The 19,107-nt window shown below is 49.8% G+C and overlaps 1 protein-coding gene across 3 annotated transcripts in view; it reads right to left on the reverse strand.

Moving 5' to 3' along the window:
• Positions 1–13,223: 13,223 nt before the first annotated feature.
• LOC139234143 (AP-3 complex subunit beta-2) overlaps positions 13,224–19,107 on the reverse strand; it is a 176,448-nt gene continuing 170,564 nt past the window's right edge. For all 3 annotated transcript variants that reach the window (XM_070865124.1, XM_070865125.1, XM_070865123.1), the window contains one exon: positions 13,224–18,083. In XM_070865124.1, coding sequence (XP_070721225.1) covers positions 17,933–18,083 — 151 coding nt within the window. In that variant the 3' untranslated portion in view covers positions 13,224–17,932. The remainder of the gene's footprint in view (positions 18,084–19,107) is intronic.

Genomic DNA, 19,107 nt, shown 5'->3' on the forward strand with positions numbered 1-19,107 from the left:
AGAATTGTGAACCTGTGGAATTCTCTACCACAGAAAGTTGTTGAGGCCAGTTAGTTAAATATATTCAAAAGGGAGTTAGATGTGGCCCTTACGGCTAAAGAGATCAAGGGGTATGGAGAGAAAGCAGGAATGGGGTACTGAAGTTGCATGATCAGCCATGGTCATATTGAATGGTGGTGCAGGCTAGAAGGGCCAAATGGCCTACTCCTGCACCTATTTTCTATGTTTCTATCTGACCCGTTGCTGTTTGTTGGAGCTTGCTGTGCGTAACTTGGCTGCCGTGTTTTTTTTTTACATTACGATGTACAAAAATGTATGTCCTCGACGGTAAAGTGCTTTGGGATGCCCTGAGGTTGTGAAAGGCGCTATATAAATGCAAGTCTTCCTTTCTTATCAGTCTGCTTTTGAATCTGGCTGAAGCTGCCATTCATAGGTCCTTGGTGTGTAGGATCTGGGACAAGGATCACTCCCACTGCTTGCCTCCCTTCTGGGGCCTCGTGAACTCCCAGCTGACCTTCGAGAGGGATCACGTGGTCTCCTGAGGTACTTCTGAGGCCTTCACACAACTGGTGGGAACTGCAGGCGTTAATTGTGTGTCTAATGAAAATAATAACAGAATATGATTTATTTTGTACATATAGAAAGATAGAAATTCACAGCGCGAAAGGAGGCCATTTCGGCCCATCGTGCCCGCTGCCAGCCGACAAAGAGCCGCACGGCCCTCGGTCAGCGGCCCTGAAGGTTACATATAAACCTATGAACAATGAACAATGGCGGAAAGGTAAAGAGGACCCAGCCCAACCAGTCCACCCCACACAACTGCGACACCCCTTACTCTAAAACATTCTACATTGCACCCCAACCGGAGCCATAATATTGGTTTGGACAGATGGTCTGTACAAGTCATGCAGCAATGGTGCCCTGCTACTGAGAGTGGTGTTCTTTGTCCTCGACCAGGCCAACACCCCCAGCATCCGAGCACTGACCACACTCGATCAGCTCCCCTGGGCGGGCCACATCGTTCGCATGCCAGACACGAGACTCCCAAAGCAAGCGCTCTACTCGGAACTCCTACACGGCAAACGAGCCAAAGGTGGGCAGAGGAAACGCTACAAGGACACCCTCAAAGCCTCCCTGATAAAGTGCAACATCCCCACCGACACCTGGGAGCCCCTGGCCAAAGACCGCCCTAAGTGGAGGGAGAGCATCCGGGAGGGCACTGCGCACCTTGAATCTCGTCGCCGAGTGCATGCAGAAATCAAGCGCAGGCAGCGGAAAGAGCGTGCGGCAAACCAGTCCCACCCTCCCTTTCCCTCAACAACTGTCTGTCCCACCTGTGACAGGGACTGTGGCTCTCGTACTGGACTGTTCAGCCACCTAAGGACTCATTTTTAGAGTGGAAGCAAGTCTTCCTCGATTCTGAGGGACTGCCTATGATGTTGACGATCTTTGTTCAGGCAGCATTGGCTCAGCCCAGTATCACTCCAATGGTCAGTTCAAAATCGCCCTGTTTCCTTCTCAGATGCTGTGTTCCGAGCTTCCTCTGGATTTGTTTCAAAGTGTGAATGTACACTGGTCTTCCAATAATTCTACCTGAGTCGCAGTTGGTGGTCAGTTTAGTTCTAGAGCTAAACAACAACAACTTGCATTTATATAGTGCCTTTAACGTACTGAAACGTCCCGAGGCGCTTCACAGGAGTATTATGCGATCAAAAATTAGACACCGAGCCGCATAAGTAGAAATTAGCGCAGGTGACCCAAAACTTGGTCAAAGAGATAGGTTTTATGGAGCGTCTTGATTGAGGAAAGAGAGGTAGAGAGGCGGAGAGGTTTAGACAGGGAGTTCCAGAGCTTGGGACCTCGGCAACAGAAGGCACGGCCACCAATGGTTGAGCGATTATAATCACGGATGCTCAAGAGGGCAGAATTGGAGGAGCGCAGACATCACGGGGGGTTGTGAGGCTGAAGGAGATTACAGAGATAGGGAGGGGCGAGGCCATGGAGGGATTTGGAAATAAAGATGAGAATTGTGAAATTGAGTTTTGAAAGGACATTGGATTGATGTCAAATGACTGTGTATCACCCCCTGTACTCGCTGACCTACACTGGCTCCCGGTTAAGCAACGCCTCGATTTCAAAATTCTCATCCTTGTTTTCAAATCCCTCCATGGCCTCGCCCCTCCCTATCTCTGTAATCTCCTCCCACCTGTGACAGGGACTGTGGTTCTCGTGTTGGACTGTTCAGTCACCTAAGAACTCATTTTTGGAGTGGAAGCAAGTCTTCCTCAATCCCGAGAGACTGCCTATGATGATGAGGATGAATCTCCTCCCGCCCCACAACCCTCCGAGATGTCTGCGCTCCTCTAATTCTGCCCTCTTGACCATCCCTGATTATAATCACTCCACCATCGGTGGCTATGCCTTCTGTTGCCTGGGTCCTAAGCTCTGGAACTCCCTCCCTAAACCTCTCCGCCTCTCTACCTCTCTTTCCTCCTTTAAGGCGCTCCTTAAAACCTACATCTTCGACCAAGCATTTGGTCATCTGCCATAATATTTCCTTATGTGGCTCAGTGTCAAATTTTGTTTGACAATGCTTCTGTGAAGCACCTTGGGACATTTGACTATGTTAAAGGCGCTATATAAATACAAGTTGTTGATGTTGAGGGTGGGGGGGGGGGGGCGGAGGGGGGGTGGCGACTGTTTCAGAAGGAAGTTCAGCCCCTTGTTCCACTGGCATTAGAGGTTGTAAATATCAACCAGTCAGACGACTTGGAAGGCAGGGCTGTCATACCAATTACAGCAGTCGGAGGGCCGGACTGAAGACTGTAAGGACCAATCAGGTCAGCTGTAGGATGGGATGAGGCTATCATAACCAATTAGATTGGGGGAGGGAGGGGGTGGGGGAAGAGTAAACTGGAGGTTGCCACAATCGATCAATTGGATATCACTGACGTTGCACATAATCTTGAAGGAGACTCATGTGAAATGAGTTGTGTGTTTCTGACAGTCTCAGATATGGGTGTGTTTATTTAGTATTTCCCCCCCCACCCCCAAAGAATTTACACCGAAGCATTAAGATGCAAAAAATGCAGCTTTCGAAACATTTTCATTTTTCTGCGAGCGACATGCCCGGATTTCGACCACTTTGATGCCACTGTTCCTTCAGGCTGTGACCGCATGCCTGGCTTTCACTTCAGTACTCCTGTCAACGTGCTTGTGACACCTGGAAATGGAGAGGGATGTAGGGCTTGGAATGTTAATGAGGCTTACTCAATCTTGGAAATGTCACTGTGATTTACCCTCAGAAAGGAAAAAGACGTGCAATTATATAGCGCCTTTCACAACCACCGGACGTCCCGTAAGCGCTTCACAGCCCATGGTGTACTTTTGGAGTGTCGTCACTGTTGCAGTGCAGCATCACAGTGAGCTCCAAAATGCTAGAAAATGCACCAAATTAGGTGTTAAACCCCCCCCCCCCCACCCCCAAACCAACACCTCGAGACATGTCCTCTGCCTCCCTCAGCAAATAAACGTCCTGCCTTTAGCCCTCGCACCCCCCTGCAGTCATTTCTAACTGACCACGGCTACTGTGTGCAGTGTCTTCGCGCGAGGGAGGCCTATATTTAGGTCTGTTTTCTCAGCCGTCAGCATTTTCAGTATCGGTTGGTCAGCTTCTGCTGGTTTAATAGGTTGGCCGGAATGCAATTATGTCAGTTTGCCAGACAGTGCTGGATGACTCGAGGGTGTCCTCCACGACAGGAGCTACTTCGCTTGTGGCTGTCAAGGTCACGGGGATGCTGAATGAAAAAGAATTCCATTCCAGTCACGGGGTGGGGGTGTTTTTTTATTCTCATTCATCCTCTGGATGTGGGCGTTGCTGCAAGACAAGGATTTATTCCCCATCCCTGGTTGGACCCGGCTAAGAGGCTCACAAGACCACATTAGAGGGCAGTTGAGAGTCAATCATGTTGGTGTGGGACTGGAGTCACACGTAGACCAGACTGCACAAGTATGTCAAGTTTGCTTCCCTAAAGAACACGACTGAACCCGTTGGGCTCTTCATGGTTACGATCCCCAGCATCGAAGCACTGACCACACTCGACCAGCTCCACTGGGCGGGCCACATTGTCCGCATGCCCAACACGAGACTCGCAAAGCAAGCGCTCTCCTCGGAACTCCTCATGATCATCATCATAGGCAGTCCCTCGGAATCGAGGAAGACTTGCTTCCACTCTAAAAATGAGTCCTTAGGTGGCTGAACAGTCCAATTCGAGAACCACAGTTCCTGTCACAGGTGGGACAGATAGTCGTTGAGGGAAAGGGTGGGTGGGTCTGGTTTGCCGCACGCTCTTTCCGCTGCCTGTGCTTGGTTTCTGCATGCTCTCGGCGATGAGACTCGAGGTGCTCAGTGCCCTCCCGGATGCACTTCCTCCACTTAGGGCGGTCTTTGGCCAGGGACTCCCAGGTGTCAGTGGGGATGTTGCACTTTATCAAGGAAGCTTTGAGGGTGTCTTTGTAACGTTTCCTCTGCCCACCTGGGGCTCGTTTGCTGGGAAGGAGTTCGAGTAGAGCGCTTGCTTTGGGAGTCTCGTGTCTGGCATGCGAACAATGTGGTCTGCCCAGCGGAGCTGATCGAGTGTGGTCAGTGCTTCAATGTTGGAGATGTTGGCCTGGTCGAGGACGCTAACGTTGGTGTGTCTGTCCTCCAAGGGAATTTGTAGGATCTTGCGGAGGCATTGTTGGTGACATTTCTCCAGCGACTTAAGGTGTCTACTGTGCATGGTCCATGTCTCTGACCCATACAGGACGGCAGGTATCACTACAGCCCTATAGACCATGAGCAGAGTTGAGGACCTGGTCTTCAAACACTATTTTCTTCAGGCGGCCGAAGGCTACACTGGTGCACTGGAGCTCTTCGGAACTCCGACAGGCAGGCGATCCCCAGGAGGGCAGAGGAAACATTTCAAGGACACCCTCAAAGCTGCCTTGATAAAGTGCTACATCCTCACCGACACCTGGGAGTCCCTGGCCAAAGATCGTCCTAAGTGGAGGAATAGCATCTGGGAGGGCACTGAGCACCTCGAGTCTCATCGACGAGAGCATGCAAAAACCAAGCAAAGGCAGCGGAAGGAGCGTGCGGCAAACCAGTCCCACCCACCCTTTCTTTCAACCACTGTCTGTCCCACATTGGACTGTACAACCACCTGAGAACCCACTTTTAGAGTGGAAGCAAGCCTTCCTCGATTTCGAGGGACTGCCTATGATGATGATGATGATCATGCCCACTTTTACTGATACCAGCTTCATATTTTCAAATGCATTAAATTGTAGGACACTGAGAAGTGTAGAGGAACAGAGGCACCTTGGAGTACAGACTGAAGGTAGCAGGACAGGTAGATAAGGTGGTTAAGAAGGCATACGGAATACTTGCCTTTATTAGCTGAGATATAGAATACAAGAGCAGGGAGGTTATGCTTAAACTGTATAAAACACTAGTCAGGCCACAGCTAGAGCACTGCGTGCAGTTCTGGTCACTGCATTACAGGAAAGAATGAAGAAATGAGGTGCCTCCCGCCACAGATCTCGGTGGCAGGTTGCTGCGATGTGTTCCGTGGTCTGGGACTCAGGGCCACAGTCGCACTTCGGGTCGTCCCTCACCTTCCACGTGTGGGGCAGGTGACCGCGCTGCCCACTGTCCTCGCGGGAGGTCGGAGCCAGGGACCTCCGCTGTTGGGTCAGTACTGAGGTGTCGGTTCTTTATGTTGCATGTGTCCCACAATTCCCTCCACCTGGATAGTCATCATCATCATCATCATAGGCCGTCCCTCGAGATCGAGGAAGACTTGCTTCCACTCTAAAAATGAGTTCTTAGATGACTGAACAGTCCAATATGGAATTACAGTCTCTGTCACAGGTGGGACAGATAGTCGTTGAGGGAAGGGTGGGTGGGACAGGTTTGCCGCACGCTCCTTCCGCTGCCTGCGCTTGGTTTCTGCATGCTCTCGGCGACGAGACTCGAGGTGCTCAGCGCCCTCCCGGATGCTCTTCCTCCATTTAGGGTGGTCTCTGGCCAGGGACTCCCAAGTGTCGGTGGGGATGTTGCATTTTATCAGGGAGGCTTTGAGGATGTCCTTGAAACGTTTCCTCTGCCCACCTGGGGCTTGCTTGCAATGGTAGGACAAGATCTGGACAGTGGGTCGATACCAGCTGTTTCCCAGATAGCCAGCATGATTTTAAGCGCTTTCGCGGTGGGTTTTTCCAAATCTTCCCGAATGGGAAGGTCGGTGTTACTCATGATTTTTTCCATCTCACGGAGCAGGGTGGCGCCGCGGCCAATGGCGGGTGTGGCAATGTGGGACAGCACTGGGAGCCACTCAGTGGGATGTACTGCCTGAAAGCAGCAGGTTGAATAGAAACTTTCGAAAGAAAATTGGTTAATACTTAAGGAAAACATTGCAGGGTTATGGGGAAAGGACAGGGGAGTGGGACTAATAGGATGGCTCTTTCAAAGAGTCAGCACAGGCATGATGGTCTGAATGGCCGGCATCTACGAACATAAGAACATAAGAAATAGGAGCAGGAGTAGGCCATTTGGCCCCTCGGGCCTGCTACGCCATTTAATGAGATCATGGCTGATCTGATCATGGGCTCAGCTCCACTTCCCTGCCCACTCCCCATAACCCTTTACTCCCTTATCGCTCAAAAATGTGTCTATCTCCGCCTTAAATATATTCAGTGATCCAGCCTCCACAGCTCTCTGGGTCAGAGAATTCCATAGATTTACAACCCTCTGAGAAAAGAAGTTTCTCCTCAGCTCAGTTTTAAATGGGTGGTCCCTTATTCTGAGACTATGTCCCCTAGTTTTAGTTTCCCCCATGAGTGGAAATATCCTCTCTGCATCCACCTTGTCGAGCCCCCTCATTGTCTTATATGTTTCGATAAGATCACCTCTCATTCTTCTTAACTCCAATGTATATAGGCCTAACCTAGTCAACCTATCTTCATAAGTCAACCCTCTCATCTCCGGAATCAGCCTAGTGAACCTTCTTTGAACAGCCTCCAGTGCAAGTATATCCTTCCTTAAATACAGAGACCAAAATTGTACGCAGTACTTCAGCTGTGGCCTCACCAATACCCTGTACAGTTGTAGTAAGATTTCTGTGCTTTTATACTCTGTGCTGTATGATTCTATGATAAAAGTAATTGTACTGACAAGCTTGATTGTTAAGAAAGCAAGTATTTGAATTTATATAACGCCTTTCATGAGCTCAGAATGTCCCAAAACTCTTTACAGCCTTTGGAGTGCAGTCACTGTTGTAATGTAGGAAAAGCAGCAGCCAATTTGTGCACAGCAAGCTCCCATAAATGTGTTAACGACCAGATTATCTGGACTAGTAGTGATGTTGGTTGAGGAATGAATGTTGGCCAGGATATCAAGGATCACTCCCCTGCTCTTCTGCGAAATAGTGCCACGGGATCTTTTACGTCCACCCGAGAGAGCAGGCAGGGCCTCGGTTTAAGATCTCATCCGAAAGACGGCACCTCCGACAGTGCAGCCTAGACTGGATTGTCAGTCTAGATTTTTGTGCTCAAGTTCGTGAGATGGGACTTGAACCCACAACCTTCTGACTCAGAGGTGAGGGTGCTACCCACTGAGCCACGGTTGAGATGATAATGTGATGGCTAAGTCTGCTGGAGATTAGAAGAATGAGAGGGGATCTCATAGAAACATATAAAATTCTGACAGGACTGGACAGGTTAGATGCAGGAAGAATGTTCCCGATGTTGGGGAAGTCCAGAACCAAGGGTCACAGTCTAAGGATAAGGGGTAAGCCATTTAGGACCGAGATGAGGAGAAACTTCTTCACTCAGAGAATTGTGAACCTGTGGAATTCTCTACCACAGAGAGTTGTTGAGGCCAGTTCGTTAGATATATTCAAAAGGGAGTTAGATGTGGCCCCTACGGCTAAAGGGATCAAAGGGTATGGAGAGAAAGCAGGAATGGGGTTCTGAAGTTGCATGATCAGCCATGATCATATTAAATGGTGGTGCAGGCTCGAAGGGCCGAATGGCCTACTCCTGTATCTATTTTCTGTGTTCTATGTTTCTATGTTTCTATGCACTTGAACTTCTCAGCACGAGGAGCAGAGCCTCAAGTAACAACACAATGCGGCAGAAAGTTCCACAGGCTTGACGATTCAACACTGCTATTCTAGGTATTGTTGGCGGATGGCAGGTTGACACCATAACAGAAGTGAAGTTAAGATCTAAATGTACCGAACTGGTTGGAAAAAGGTTGCTTGGATTTTAGCGATTGAGCACAAACTGTTAGGGAAGTACATTCACTTCAGATTGCAATTCCATTGTTGATAATTCCTAGGCAAGGGAATACACATTAAATGGTAGGACACTGAGGCATAGAGGAACAGAGGGACCTTGGAGTGCATGTCCACAGATCCCTGAAGGTAGCAGGCCAGGTAGATAAGGTGGGCATACGGAATACTTGTCTTTATTAGCCGACGCACAGATTACAAGAGCAGGGAGGTTATGCTTGAACTGTATAAAACACTAGTTAGGCCACAGCTGGAGTACTGCGTGCCGTTCTGGTCACCACATTACAGGAAAGATGTGATTGCACTAGAGAGGGTACACAGGAGATTTACGAGGATGTTGCCTGGACTGGAGAATTTTAGCTATGAGGAAAGATTGGATAGGCTGGGGTTTGTTTTCATTGGTACAAAGGAGGCTGAGCGGAGACTTTATTGAGGTGTATAAAATTATGAGGGGCCTAGAAAGAGTGGATTGGAAGGATCTATTTCCCTTAGCAGAGTGGTCAACAACCAGGGGACATAGATTGAAAGTATTTGGTAGAAGGTTTAGAGGGGATTTGAGGGGAAATTTCTTCACTCAGAGGGTGGTGGGGGTCTGGAACTCACTGCCTGAAAGGATGGTGGAGGCAGAAACCCTCACCACATTTAAAATATACTTGGATGTGCATTTGAACTGCCATAACCTACAGGGCTACGGACCAAGAGCTGGAAAGTGGGATTAGGCTGGATAGCTCTTTGTCGGCCGGCGCGGACACAATGGGCCGAAATGGCCTCCTTCCGTGTTGTAAGTTTCTATGATTCTCTGATTCCTGGCATATTAGGACATATAAAATCATTTAATAGGTGTTATTCTTTCCCTCAATTCGAGCCCCTGTGCCAAATTCATTTGGTCTCGCCTCCAGTTATCTTATGGATTAATTTAGGAGGTTTGTAAAGTCAATATTGACTGCACTTCTCAGGCTACATGACAAATGATTACCCCTCTCTGGGTTGCATGTCCCTGTGAATGGGCCACAAGGGACTCCCCATCTTCTTCTGAAAGACAATAGTTTACAGTTGATTTACAGTGTCAGCCAAGGCTCAGTGGGTAGCACTCTCACCTCTGAGTTAGAAGGTTGTGGGTTCAAGGCCCACTCCAGGGACTAGAGCACATAAATCTAGGCTGACACTCCAGTGCAGTCCTGAGGGAGCGCTGTACTGTCGGAGGTGCCGTCTTTCGGATGAGATGTTAAACCAAGGCCCCGGATGCTCTCTCAGGTGGACGTAAATGATCCCATGGCACTATTTCGAAGAAGAGCAGGGGAGTTATCCCCGGTGTCCTGCCCAATATTTATCCCTCAATCAAAAAAACAGATGATCTGGTCATTATCAGATTGCTGTTTGTGGGAGCTTGCTGTGTGAAAATTGGCGTTTCCCACATTACAACAGTGGCTGCACTCCAAAGTACTTCATTGACTGTAAAGCGCTTTGAGACGTCCAGTGGTCGTGAAAGGCGCTATATAAATGCAAGTCTTTCTTACCAAATAGCTTAAACACCCATTAAGAGCAAAATCTACTCCAGACTCAAACACTGGTCCCAAGTGATGGGCGAACCCCAGACAGGAAATGTGCCATTCTTCTTGCAGTCAAATACGGGAGCAAAGAGCAGGGCTTCCGACATTGCTCAAGCATGGGCCCTTGGGAAGACATCCATGGGGTATCTCAAAGCAGAGATCACAGCAGCACAGGGCACCCAAGAAGGTAAGCAAAGTGTGCTGAGGGTACAGGAGGAATAAACAGCTGTGAAGAACTCACAATATAAGTAGAGAAAAGAATCAAAAAACAACAACTTGTATTTATATAGCGCCTTTAACGTAGTGAAACGTCCCAAGGTGCTTCACAGGAGCATTATGCGACAAAGAAAACTTTTTGACACCGAGTCACATAAGTAGAAATTAGCGCAGGTGACAGGTAGCGTCTTGAAGGAGGAGAGGTAGAGAGGCGGAGAGGTTTAGGCAGGGAGTTCCAGTACTTGGGGCCCAGGCAACAGAAGGCATGGTCACCGATGATTGAGTGATTATAATCAGGGATGCTCAAGAGGGCAGAAATAGAGCAGCGCAGACCTCTCAGGGAGGTTGTGGGGCTGGAGATTACAGAGATAGGGAGACGTGAGGCCATGGTGGGATTTGAAAACAAGGATGAGTGGAACTTGGTGTGAGTTAGGACACGGGCAGTTGAGTTTTGGATCACCTCTAGTTTAGGTAGGGTAGAATGTGGGAGGCCAGCCAGGAGTGCGTTGGAATAGTCAAGTCTAGAGGTAACAAAGGCATGGATGAGGGCTTCAGCAGCGGATGAGCTGAGGTAAGGGCAGAGATGGGCGATGTTACGGAGGTGGAAATAGGCGGTCTTAGTTATGTTGCGGATATGTGGTCGAAAATAACTCGGGAGCCTACTATCAGCAACGGCAGACATCGCAATGACGTCCAACATCGCCTCCAGTCTGCCAGCGGTCGCCTGAGGAAGAGAGTGCTTGAAGACCAGGATCTCAGATCTGGCACCAAGCTTATGGTCTACAGGGCAGTAGTGATAAATGCCCTCCTACATGGCTCAGAGACGTGGACCATATAGACACCTCAAAGCGCTGGAGAAGTATCACCAGCACTGCGTGCGCAAGATCCTGCAAATCCACTGGGAGAATAGATGCACCAACATCAGTGTTCTCGGTCAGGCCAACATCTGCAGCATCGAAGCACTGACCACACACAACCAGCTCCGTTGGGCGGGCCACACTGTCCGTATGCCCGACACGAGACCCCCAAAGCAAGCACTCTACTCGGAACTCCTACACAGTAAGCAAGCCCCAGGTGGGCGAGGAAATGATTCAAGGGCACACTCAAAGCCTCCTTGATAAAGTGCAACATCCCCACCGACACCTGGAAGTCCCTGGCCCAAGACCGCCCTAAGTGGAGGAAGAGCATCCGGGAGGGCGCTGAGCACCTCGAGTCTCATCGCCGAGAGCATGCAGAATTCAAGCACACACAGCGGAAGGAGCATGCGGCAAACCAGTCCCACCCACTCTTTCCTTCAACCACTGTCTGTCCCACCTGTGACAGAGACTGTAATTCCTGTATTGGACTGTACAGTCACCTGAGAACTCACTTTTAGAATGATATGATGATGATCTATAATAAAGGAAACACTTCATTGTTGGGGTTAAAGTGGATTGTTTCTAAATATCATGCGTAACTGGTGATTTTTAAAATTATTTCTCCAATTCAATAATTAACATTCTTCCCTGCAATGGGTTTCCCCTACTACCATCGTTGCCCAATGTTGTGAGCGGGCACGTTACTAGCTATCAGCCTTCAGTTAATGCCATCCTGCTCTCAACTCATGGGGACAATGATCTAAACGTCTTTTTTAGAGTTCAGGTGGGCTGAATTGCCTTCCTCATAAGAAAATAAGATGAGCTGAGTAGTACATAAGGCCCTTCGAGCCTGCTCCGCCATACAATACAATTGTGGCTCATCTTCAATCTGAACTCCACTTTCCCACACTATCCCCATATCCCTTGATTCCCTTCGTATCCAAAAATCTATCGAACTCCCTACGGAATATACTCAATGACTGAGCAGCCACAGCCCTCTGGGGTACAGAATTCCAAAGATTCACCACCCTCTGAGTGAAGAAATTTCTCCTCATCTCTGTCCTAAATGGCCGACCCCTTATTCTGAGACTGTGACCCCTGGTTCTAGACTCCCCAGCCAGAGGAAACATCCTCCGTGCATCTACCCTGTCATGCCCTGTAAGAATTTTATGCTTCAATGAGATCACCTCATTCTTCTAAACTCTAGGGAATATAGGGCTAGTCTACTCAATCTCTCCTCATAGGACAATCTCCCCATCCCAGGAATCAGTCTCGTGAGCAACGTCTTATGAAGAAAGGTTGAGCAGATTGGGCCTATACTCACTGGAGTCTAGAAGAAGGAGAGGTCATCTTATTGAAACGTATACGATTCTGAGGGGGCTGGACAGGGTAGACGCAGAGAGGGTGTTTCCCCTTGTTGGGGAATCTAGAGCTAGGGTACATAGTTTCAGAATAAAGGGTCGCCCATTTAAAACGGAGATGAGGAGGAATTTCTTCTCTCAAAGGGTCGTGAAATCTTTAGAATTCCCCACCCTAAAAGGCTGTGGAGGCTGGGTAGTTGAATCTATTTAAGGTAGAGATAGACAGATTTTTGAACAATAGGGAAATCACGGGTTATGGGGAGCGGGCAGGGAAGTGGAGTTGAGGCCAAGATCAGATCAGCCATGATCTTATTGAATAGCGGAGCAGACTCGAGGAGTCAAATGGCTGACTCCTGCTCCTATTTCTTATGTTCTTCATTGCACTCCCTCTATGGCAAGTATATCCTTCCCTCGAGGAGGAGACTAACACTGCACAGTGTGTCAGTATTTATCTTGTAGAATCAGGGTGATTCCAGCACAAAGGCCAAGTCAGCCCATCACTACTCAACCAGAGCCACGTTCTCCAGGCGTAACAGAATTTTTTTCCCTGCCGGGAAGCCCCTCATACCCAATCAGCTCATCTCTGAGGCCGATCTGAGATCAAGAATTCTGTGATAAATCCAGGGCATGGACCTGCATCCAACCCATAGAATTTGCATTAATGTTGCACCTTTCACGACCTCCGGATGTCCCCAAGGGTTTTACAGCCCATTAAGTAGTTTTGAAGTGTGGTCCAAGATGTAATGACCTACTCTTAGAGACATCATATTGTTGAACCAGTGTGCTGTGCTGATACAATCAATGGTTTATGGGCCTTGTGTGACCGACTGTGTTAATAATGCAGAAGATAAGGCAGACCACCTCCATCAATGAATAAATAACAGAGACTTGCAGGGTTTCTGGGTTTCTTATCAGTTTTTATTGAAGTTTTTGTACAATAAATTAACCTGCCGAAGCAGTCATGTAAACAGCAAGGTAATACTGCACAACCAACATAGCCACTGGAAAGATGACACTCAGCAAAGCAAGGAGTTACTAATGAGACACAGCTAATTGCACCCAGGAACGGGACCCCTCTCTCACCCCTAGCAACAGAAGGAGGAATCAGGATTTCATTACCCACCGAATGTCGGCGTTACCTCATCGCAGCTCCACCACATCATGACTGTAGTATTATCTTCGCCATTTCACTTGATCCGTTTGCTGCCAAGGTTCTCTGGCACCTGATGTGAGAATCACTTAACGTCTGCGCTGTGCAAGGGGATCGCTGCAGCATCAGCCACGGCTATAGGAAGAATGTTACTCTGGTGACCAACACCATAAGAACATAAGAGTTAGGAGCAGGAGTCGGTCATTCGAGCCTGCTCCCCCATTCAGTGAGATCATGGCTGATCTTCTGCCTCAACTCCACTTTCCTGCACTGTCCCCATACCCTTGATTCCCTTAATATTCAAAAATGAATCCATCTCTATCTAAAATATACTCAAAGACTGAGCCTCCACAGCCTTCTAGGGTATAGAATTCCAAAGATTCTCACCCTCTGAGTGAAGAAATTTCTACTCATCTCAGTCATAAATGGCCAACCGCTTATTCTGAGACTGTGACCCCTGGTTCTAGACTCCCCAGCCAGGGGGAAACATCCTCCCTGCATCTACTCTGTCAAGCCCTGTAATGAGATCACCTCTCATTTTTCTAAACTCTCGAGAATATAGGCCTAGTCTACTCAATCTCTCCTCATAGGACAATCCCCCCATCCCAGGAATCAGTCTGGTGAACCTTTGTTGCACTCCCTCAATGGCAAGTATATTCTTCCTTCGATAATGAACCCAAAATGTACACAATACTCCAGGTGCGGTCTCACCAGGGCCCTATACCTGAGAACTCACTTTTGGAGTGGAAGCAAGTCTTCCTCGCCTTCGAGGGACTGCCTGTGATGATGATAACTGCAGTGAGATGTCTTTACTCTTATACTCAAATCCTCTTGTGTGCAAAGGGTTTCTCTTAGTCCCTAAATAAAACAGCGCAGCACTGCCATCCCTCAGAACTCTTGGCACACCTTGCCCTGTGAACGACAGCCCTGCCACTGGTACACCGCGATACACAGTGGGGGCTGAGGCCAGTGCAGCCCGGTACAATGAGCTCTTTTAACACCATATCTAAGTCACGCGGCAAGCAGGCTTGGAAAATTCAACCGCCTGCTCGTCGGGCCACGTATTACTTCCTATCGTCGGTCACCTGAGAGGGCAAGGGACCACTCCTGCCCTGCAAGTAACTCCACAACGCCTCACACGCTGCTTTGGACTCCGCCCCTCATTCTTCCCGCCCCTTTTACCTGCCCTGTCTGCTAAAAGCATTATTTTGTTTGTGCCGAAATTCGGTGGCCGTTCTGGCACACTCCCACCAGGATCTCAGGAAACCTTTATAAAACACAGCTTCGGCCTCAACTGGAGCACCGTGTCCAGTTCTGGGCGCCGCACCTTAGGAAAGATATGAAGGTATCAGACAGGGGGCAGAAAAGATGGTTCCAGGGATGAGGGACTTCCGTTACGTGGATAGACTGGAGAAGCTGGACTTGTTCTCCTTGGAGCAGAGAAGGTTAAGAGGAGATTTGATGGAGGTGTTCAAAATCATGAGGGGTCTGGACAGAGGAGATAGCGAGAAACTGTTCCCATTGGCGGAAGGGTCGAGAGCCAGAGGACACAGATGTAAAGCGATTGGCAGAAGAGCCAAAGGCGACATGAGGAAAAAACCTTTTTAACGCAGCGAGCGGTTCGGATCTGGAATGCGCTGCCCGAAAGGGTGCTGGAGACAAGACTCAATCGCGGCTTTCAAAAGGGAGTTGGATAAGCACCTGAAGGAAAAAAAATTGCAGGGCTACGGGGAAAGGGCGGGGGGAGTGGGACTGGCTGAGGTGCTCTTGCAGAGAGCCGGCTCGACGGGCCGAATGGCCTCCTGCTGTGCTGCAACTGTTCTATGATTCTATAAAAGTTGCAAACTCGGTCAGAACCTGAGCATGCTGGGTCCCGGACACTGGGGCAGGGGTTTTTGGGAGGGGCTTATGTAGGGTGCGAGGGGGTGGCAGAACAATCGCATGCCCCAACAAGGTGACCGAGAGAGAGGGGGAGTAATCCTGCACTCCAGGCCTCAGCTGGAACCCGGAACAGGGTTGGTGCAAGTATGTTGGGGCCGAAGTTGCCCTCAGCTCCGGTTGGGGCGGATAATTTGAACTAAGTGCAGATTCCCCGGCCGAATCGATGAGGTGGAATAGAGAGGGAAATTGCTCTCTTTCCTTTAAAACAAATGACGGGGGGGCGGCAGAGGGGAGTCATCGTGATGTGGACGTGCGGCGCCGCGCTAGACACAACACAACTGCCCCTTCCGTTAAAGGGGCAGGCCGCTGCGAGCTCTGCGGCCACTTTAGTGGCACCCACTGGGCCACCAGGGAGGGCTTCGGCTGAGCCAGCGGTCCGGCACTGAGGGATGCCGAGTCGGCCGACAATAAAAATAAAATGGCGGCCGCGGCGGTGCGCCTTCCCCTGTAAGGACGGACGCGCCACCCAGCCACTGGCAGCTTCCCACCGGGAAAAGCTGTCGGGCGCACTGAGCAGAGGCAGCTCTGTTCCCGCGGGGCACTTTCCCGCGCGGGGCGGAAGGGGGTCGTTGCTGGGCGGTAAGGGGTCGGCGCGCGCCTGACGGGGCTGGAACACGGGCGGGGCGGAAACCCGTTTCTGCCGCCCCGGGCCCAGGGGGCAATTTTGGATGAATCAGACCCATCCGTTTGCCCCCAGTCAGAAAGGCTTTTCCGCCCCATTATATGGTCCTTAAAGAGGGGGGCAATTTCCACCGCGTTATCTCTGAGCAGATTTACTCAGCGACGTGAGGGGAGGAGAAACATGGGGCTCACCTGGCGGTTCAGGCAGGGATCGGGGCCCGAGCCCGATGATGAGGCATGGATTAATACTTTTTTTTTTACAGCGGCCTTTCTCGTGGGGCGGTGGGGTAGGTGGGTGCAGAAATTCCATTCTCCCCCACAACTTCATTCAGACTTACTGGACAATGAAGGTGTGGAGCCCTCAACCTGCCAAAGACACCTCCCTACTCGTGGCCCCCCCCTCATCCTCACCACACGGAAGTGTCTGGGGTGGAGGCCGCACATGGGCACATCCCTTCCCCCGCAGATGTTCCAGGCCTTCTTTATTCGGATCAAACTGAAAATTAGAGCGAGGCTGTTCAGGAGTGCAATCAGGAAGCATCTTTTTCACACAAATGGTAGTGGAAATCTGGGACTCTCAGCCCCCCCGAAAAGTTGTGGATGCTGGGGGACAATTGAAATGTTCAAGAATGAGATTGCTAAGTTTTTTGTTAGGGAAGCGTATCGAGGGATATGGAGCAAAGGCGGGTGGATGCAGTTGATGTTCAAATCAGCCGGGATCTAATTCAACAGTGGAGCAGGCTTGAGGGGCTGAATAGGGTTCATGCTGGGTTATCTCCATTGGGTCTCACCTCGAGGGAGTGGTTGTTTCCCGTCTCTGAGCAGTTCGGGATGGCCCCCTCCCATCAGACACCCAAGGAGGTAACTTAGAGACAAGGCAATTGCCCTTGACAGCTCCTATCCCAGGATAGGCCCAAGAGAATGACTAGCTCACTTCACTGGCTGCAGCTGTTGGAGAAATACACCCCATCGAATTTTCATGCAGAGAGGAAATTGAAAATTTTCGTCTCCAAAAACAGATTCCCTCAATAAATGCAGCAACATTTTTCAAAATTGTTGCTGTAAAAACTTAAAAAAAAAATTTTGCCACCAAAATGGAAAACATTTGATTCTTGCAGAAACATATAGAGTATTTTTGGGTTGCGAAGCAAAGGTGCAGTTAATGAGATTGAGGTTCCATAACTCGTTTCCTGATGGTGCGGACTCAGTTTGATCACGCAGGCAACCATCACTCAGGGCTGGCAATCACACTCCTACAGGACACCAAGTATCTCACTGCTACAGGCAGACCTGTCCCAGAGACCAAACATCTCACTGTTACAGCTAGACCAGTCCCAGAGACCAAATAGCTCAGGGCTATAGTCAGACCAGTCCAAGATACCAAGTATCTCACTGTTTCACTGCTATAACCAGTCCAGTCCCGGAGACCAAATTTCTCAGGGCTACAGTCAGACCAGTCTAAGAGACCAAGTAGGAGGGATGACTAAAAGCTTGGTCAAAGAGAGAGGTCGAGTGGTTTCGGGAGGGAATTCCAAAAGAAGAAAGACAAGTGTTTAAAATCCTATAGAAATAACCTTGATCCCCATTTCAGCTAGCTTCTCAAATAGAACTGGGGGGGAGGGGGTGGAATCCTGATTCCGGGGTCTAGGTTTCAAATAAAATTGAGTGAAATTCTTAAATGGAGCGGGGACAGGATAGAGAAGTAGTATGAATAGCTCGGTCATGTTCCCTTCACCCACTCAGGGATCCCATCGTGCAGGGAAACTGGAGAAGATTCCCTTCCAACTGCGAGTGAAGGTTTCTGTTGCTGTTGGGCTGGTTTTCCTGCGGTCAGTGGTTTCGTGAGCGGTCAAGGGTAGCGGAGGATGTGCGAGAGCGCAGAGGGAGGCCCCCATGACGCCCATCACGGGGCCAGTGCCTGCATTATGTCTTTCACCATCATCGTGCCGATCACCATCTTCTCACAGTTGACGGTCAGCTGGGCAGCGCCGCCATCTTTGGTCACCAAGGCGATGAGGACCAAAGCGCCGCCGCTCACCGTCCGAGCGGCAAACCTGCCGGGAAAGAAGAGGGCAAAAAGCGAGTCAGCCTATGGAAACGGCCGTTTGGTCGCGTGCCAACTATCCCGCTGAATGAGTCAGGCCCTCGTGAGCGACGACGGGCGGCAAAAGGCCCGCCTGTCGGCGGTGAGCGGCGTCTGCCCCTCCCGGGCAAATTGACACGCTCCTTGGTGGCGGCGCCCAAGAGGTAACGCTGCACCGTCCACCGCCGCCCCGCCTGGTGACATTATCCCACATGCAACCACTCCCTCGGCGCCACTCCCGCCATACTTGGTTTGCCCAACGGCCAGGCGTCCGTCCGTACTGCCCGGGGAAAAATGGTTTCAACATTGCGGTACTCGGGCGGAATCGCCCAGAGATCAAGGTAAGTTTTTTTTTCTTTTTATTTATTTCAGCTTTTATTAGCTAACTGTACCAGTGGGGAAGTGCGTGTGTGTGGGTCAGAGAGGTTTTAGTTTTTTTTTTCTGCCCGTTTTTCCAGTTTTCCGTCGCAACATTCAGTCGGCCTCCTGCGCTCCCGCTCCATTGGCGTCCGAGGGTGAGTGTGCAACGCAACCCTTTAGCGCTGCTCTCTCATCTTTGGGCGTGAAAACTCAATTTGACAGTTTGAGCCTGCACCTAACGCCCGGTCCTAAAATCAGCACTCAGGCGGTAACAACGCCTCAAAAACGGCCATAACCGAATTTTGACCCCAAAGTGTTCAATTGGAAAGTACAGCATTGATATTTAAATGTAAAATCACTAATAATGATTAATTTTGCACTTTTAAATAACTTTGGCTACTGCTTTTGTACCCGTTGCTCAACCCCTTGCTACACTTGTAGACATGGAGCCTTTGAGGTTTACAGCACAGTAGGCCATTCAGCTCATTGTGTCCGTGCCGTCTCCTTGCTGGAGCAAGGCAGAACTAATCCCATTGCCCTACATTCTCCTCTGTATCCTCCTCCACCTCAACTATTTCAACATTTTTCCCTTAAAGGATGCAGTGGTCTCGGCCTCAACCACTCCCTGCGGCAAA

Source organism: Pristiophorus japonicus, chromosome 21, assembly GCF_044704955.1.
Source record: "Pristiophorus japonicus isolate sPriJap1 chromosome 21, sPriJap1.hap1, whole genome shotgun sequence".
Taxonomy (NCBI): Eukaryota; Metazoa; Chordata; class Chondrichthyes; family Pristiophoridae; genus Pristiophorus; species Pristiophorus japonicus.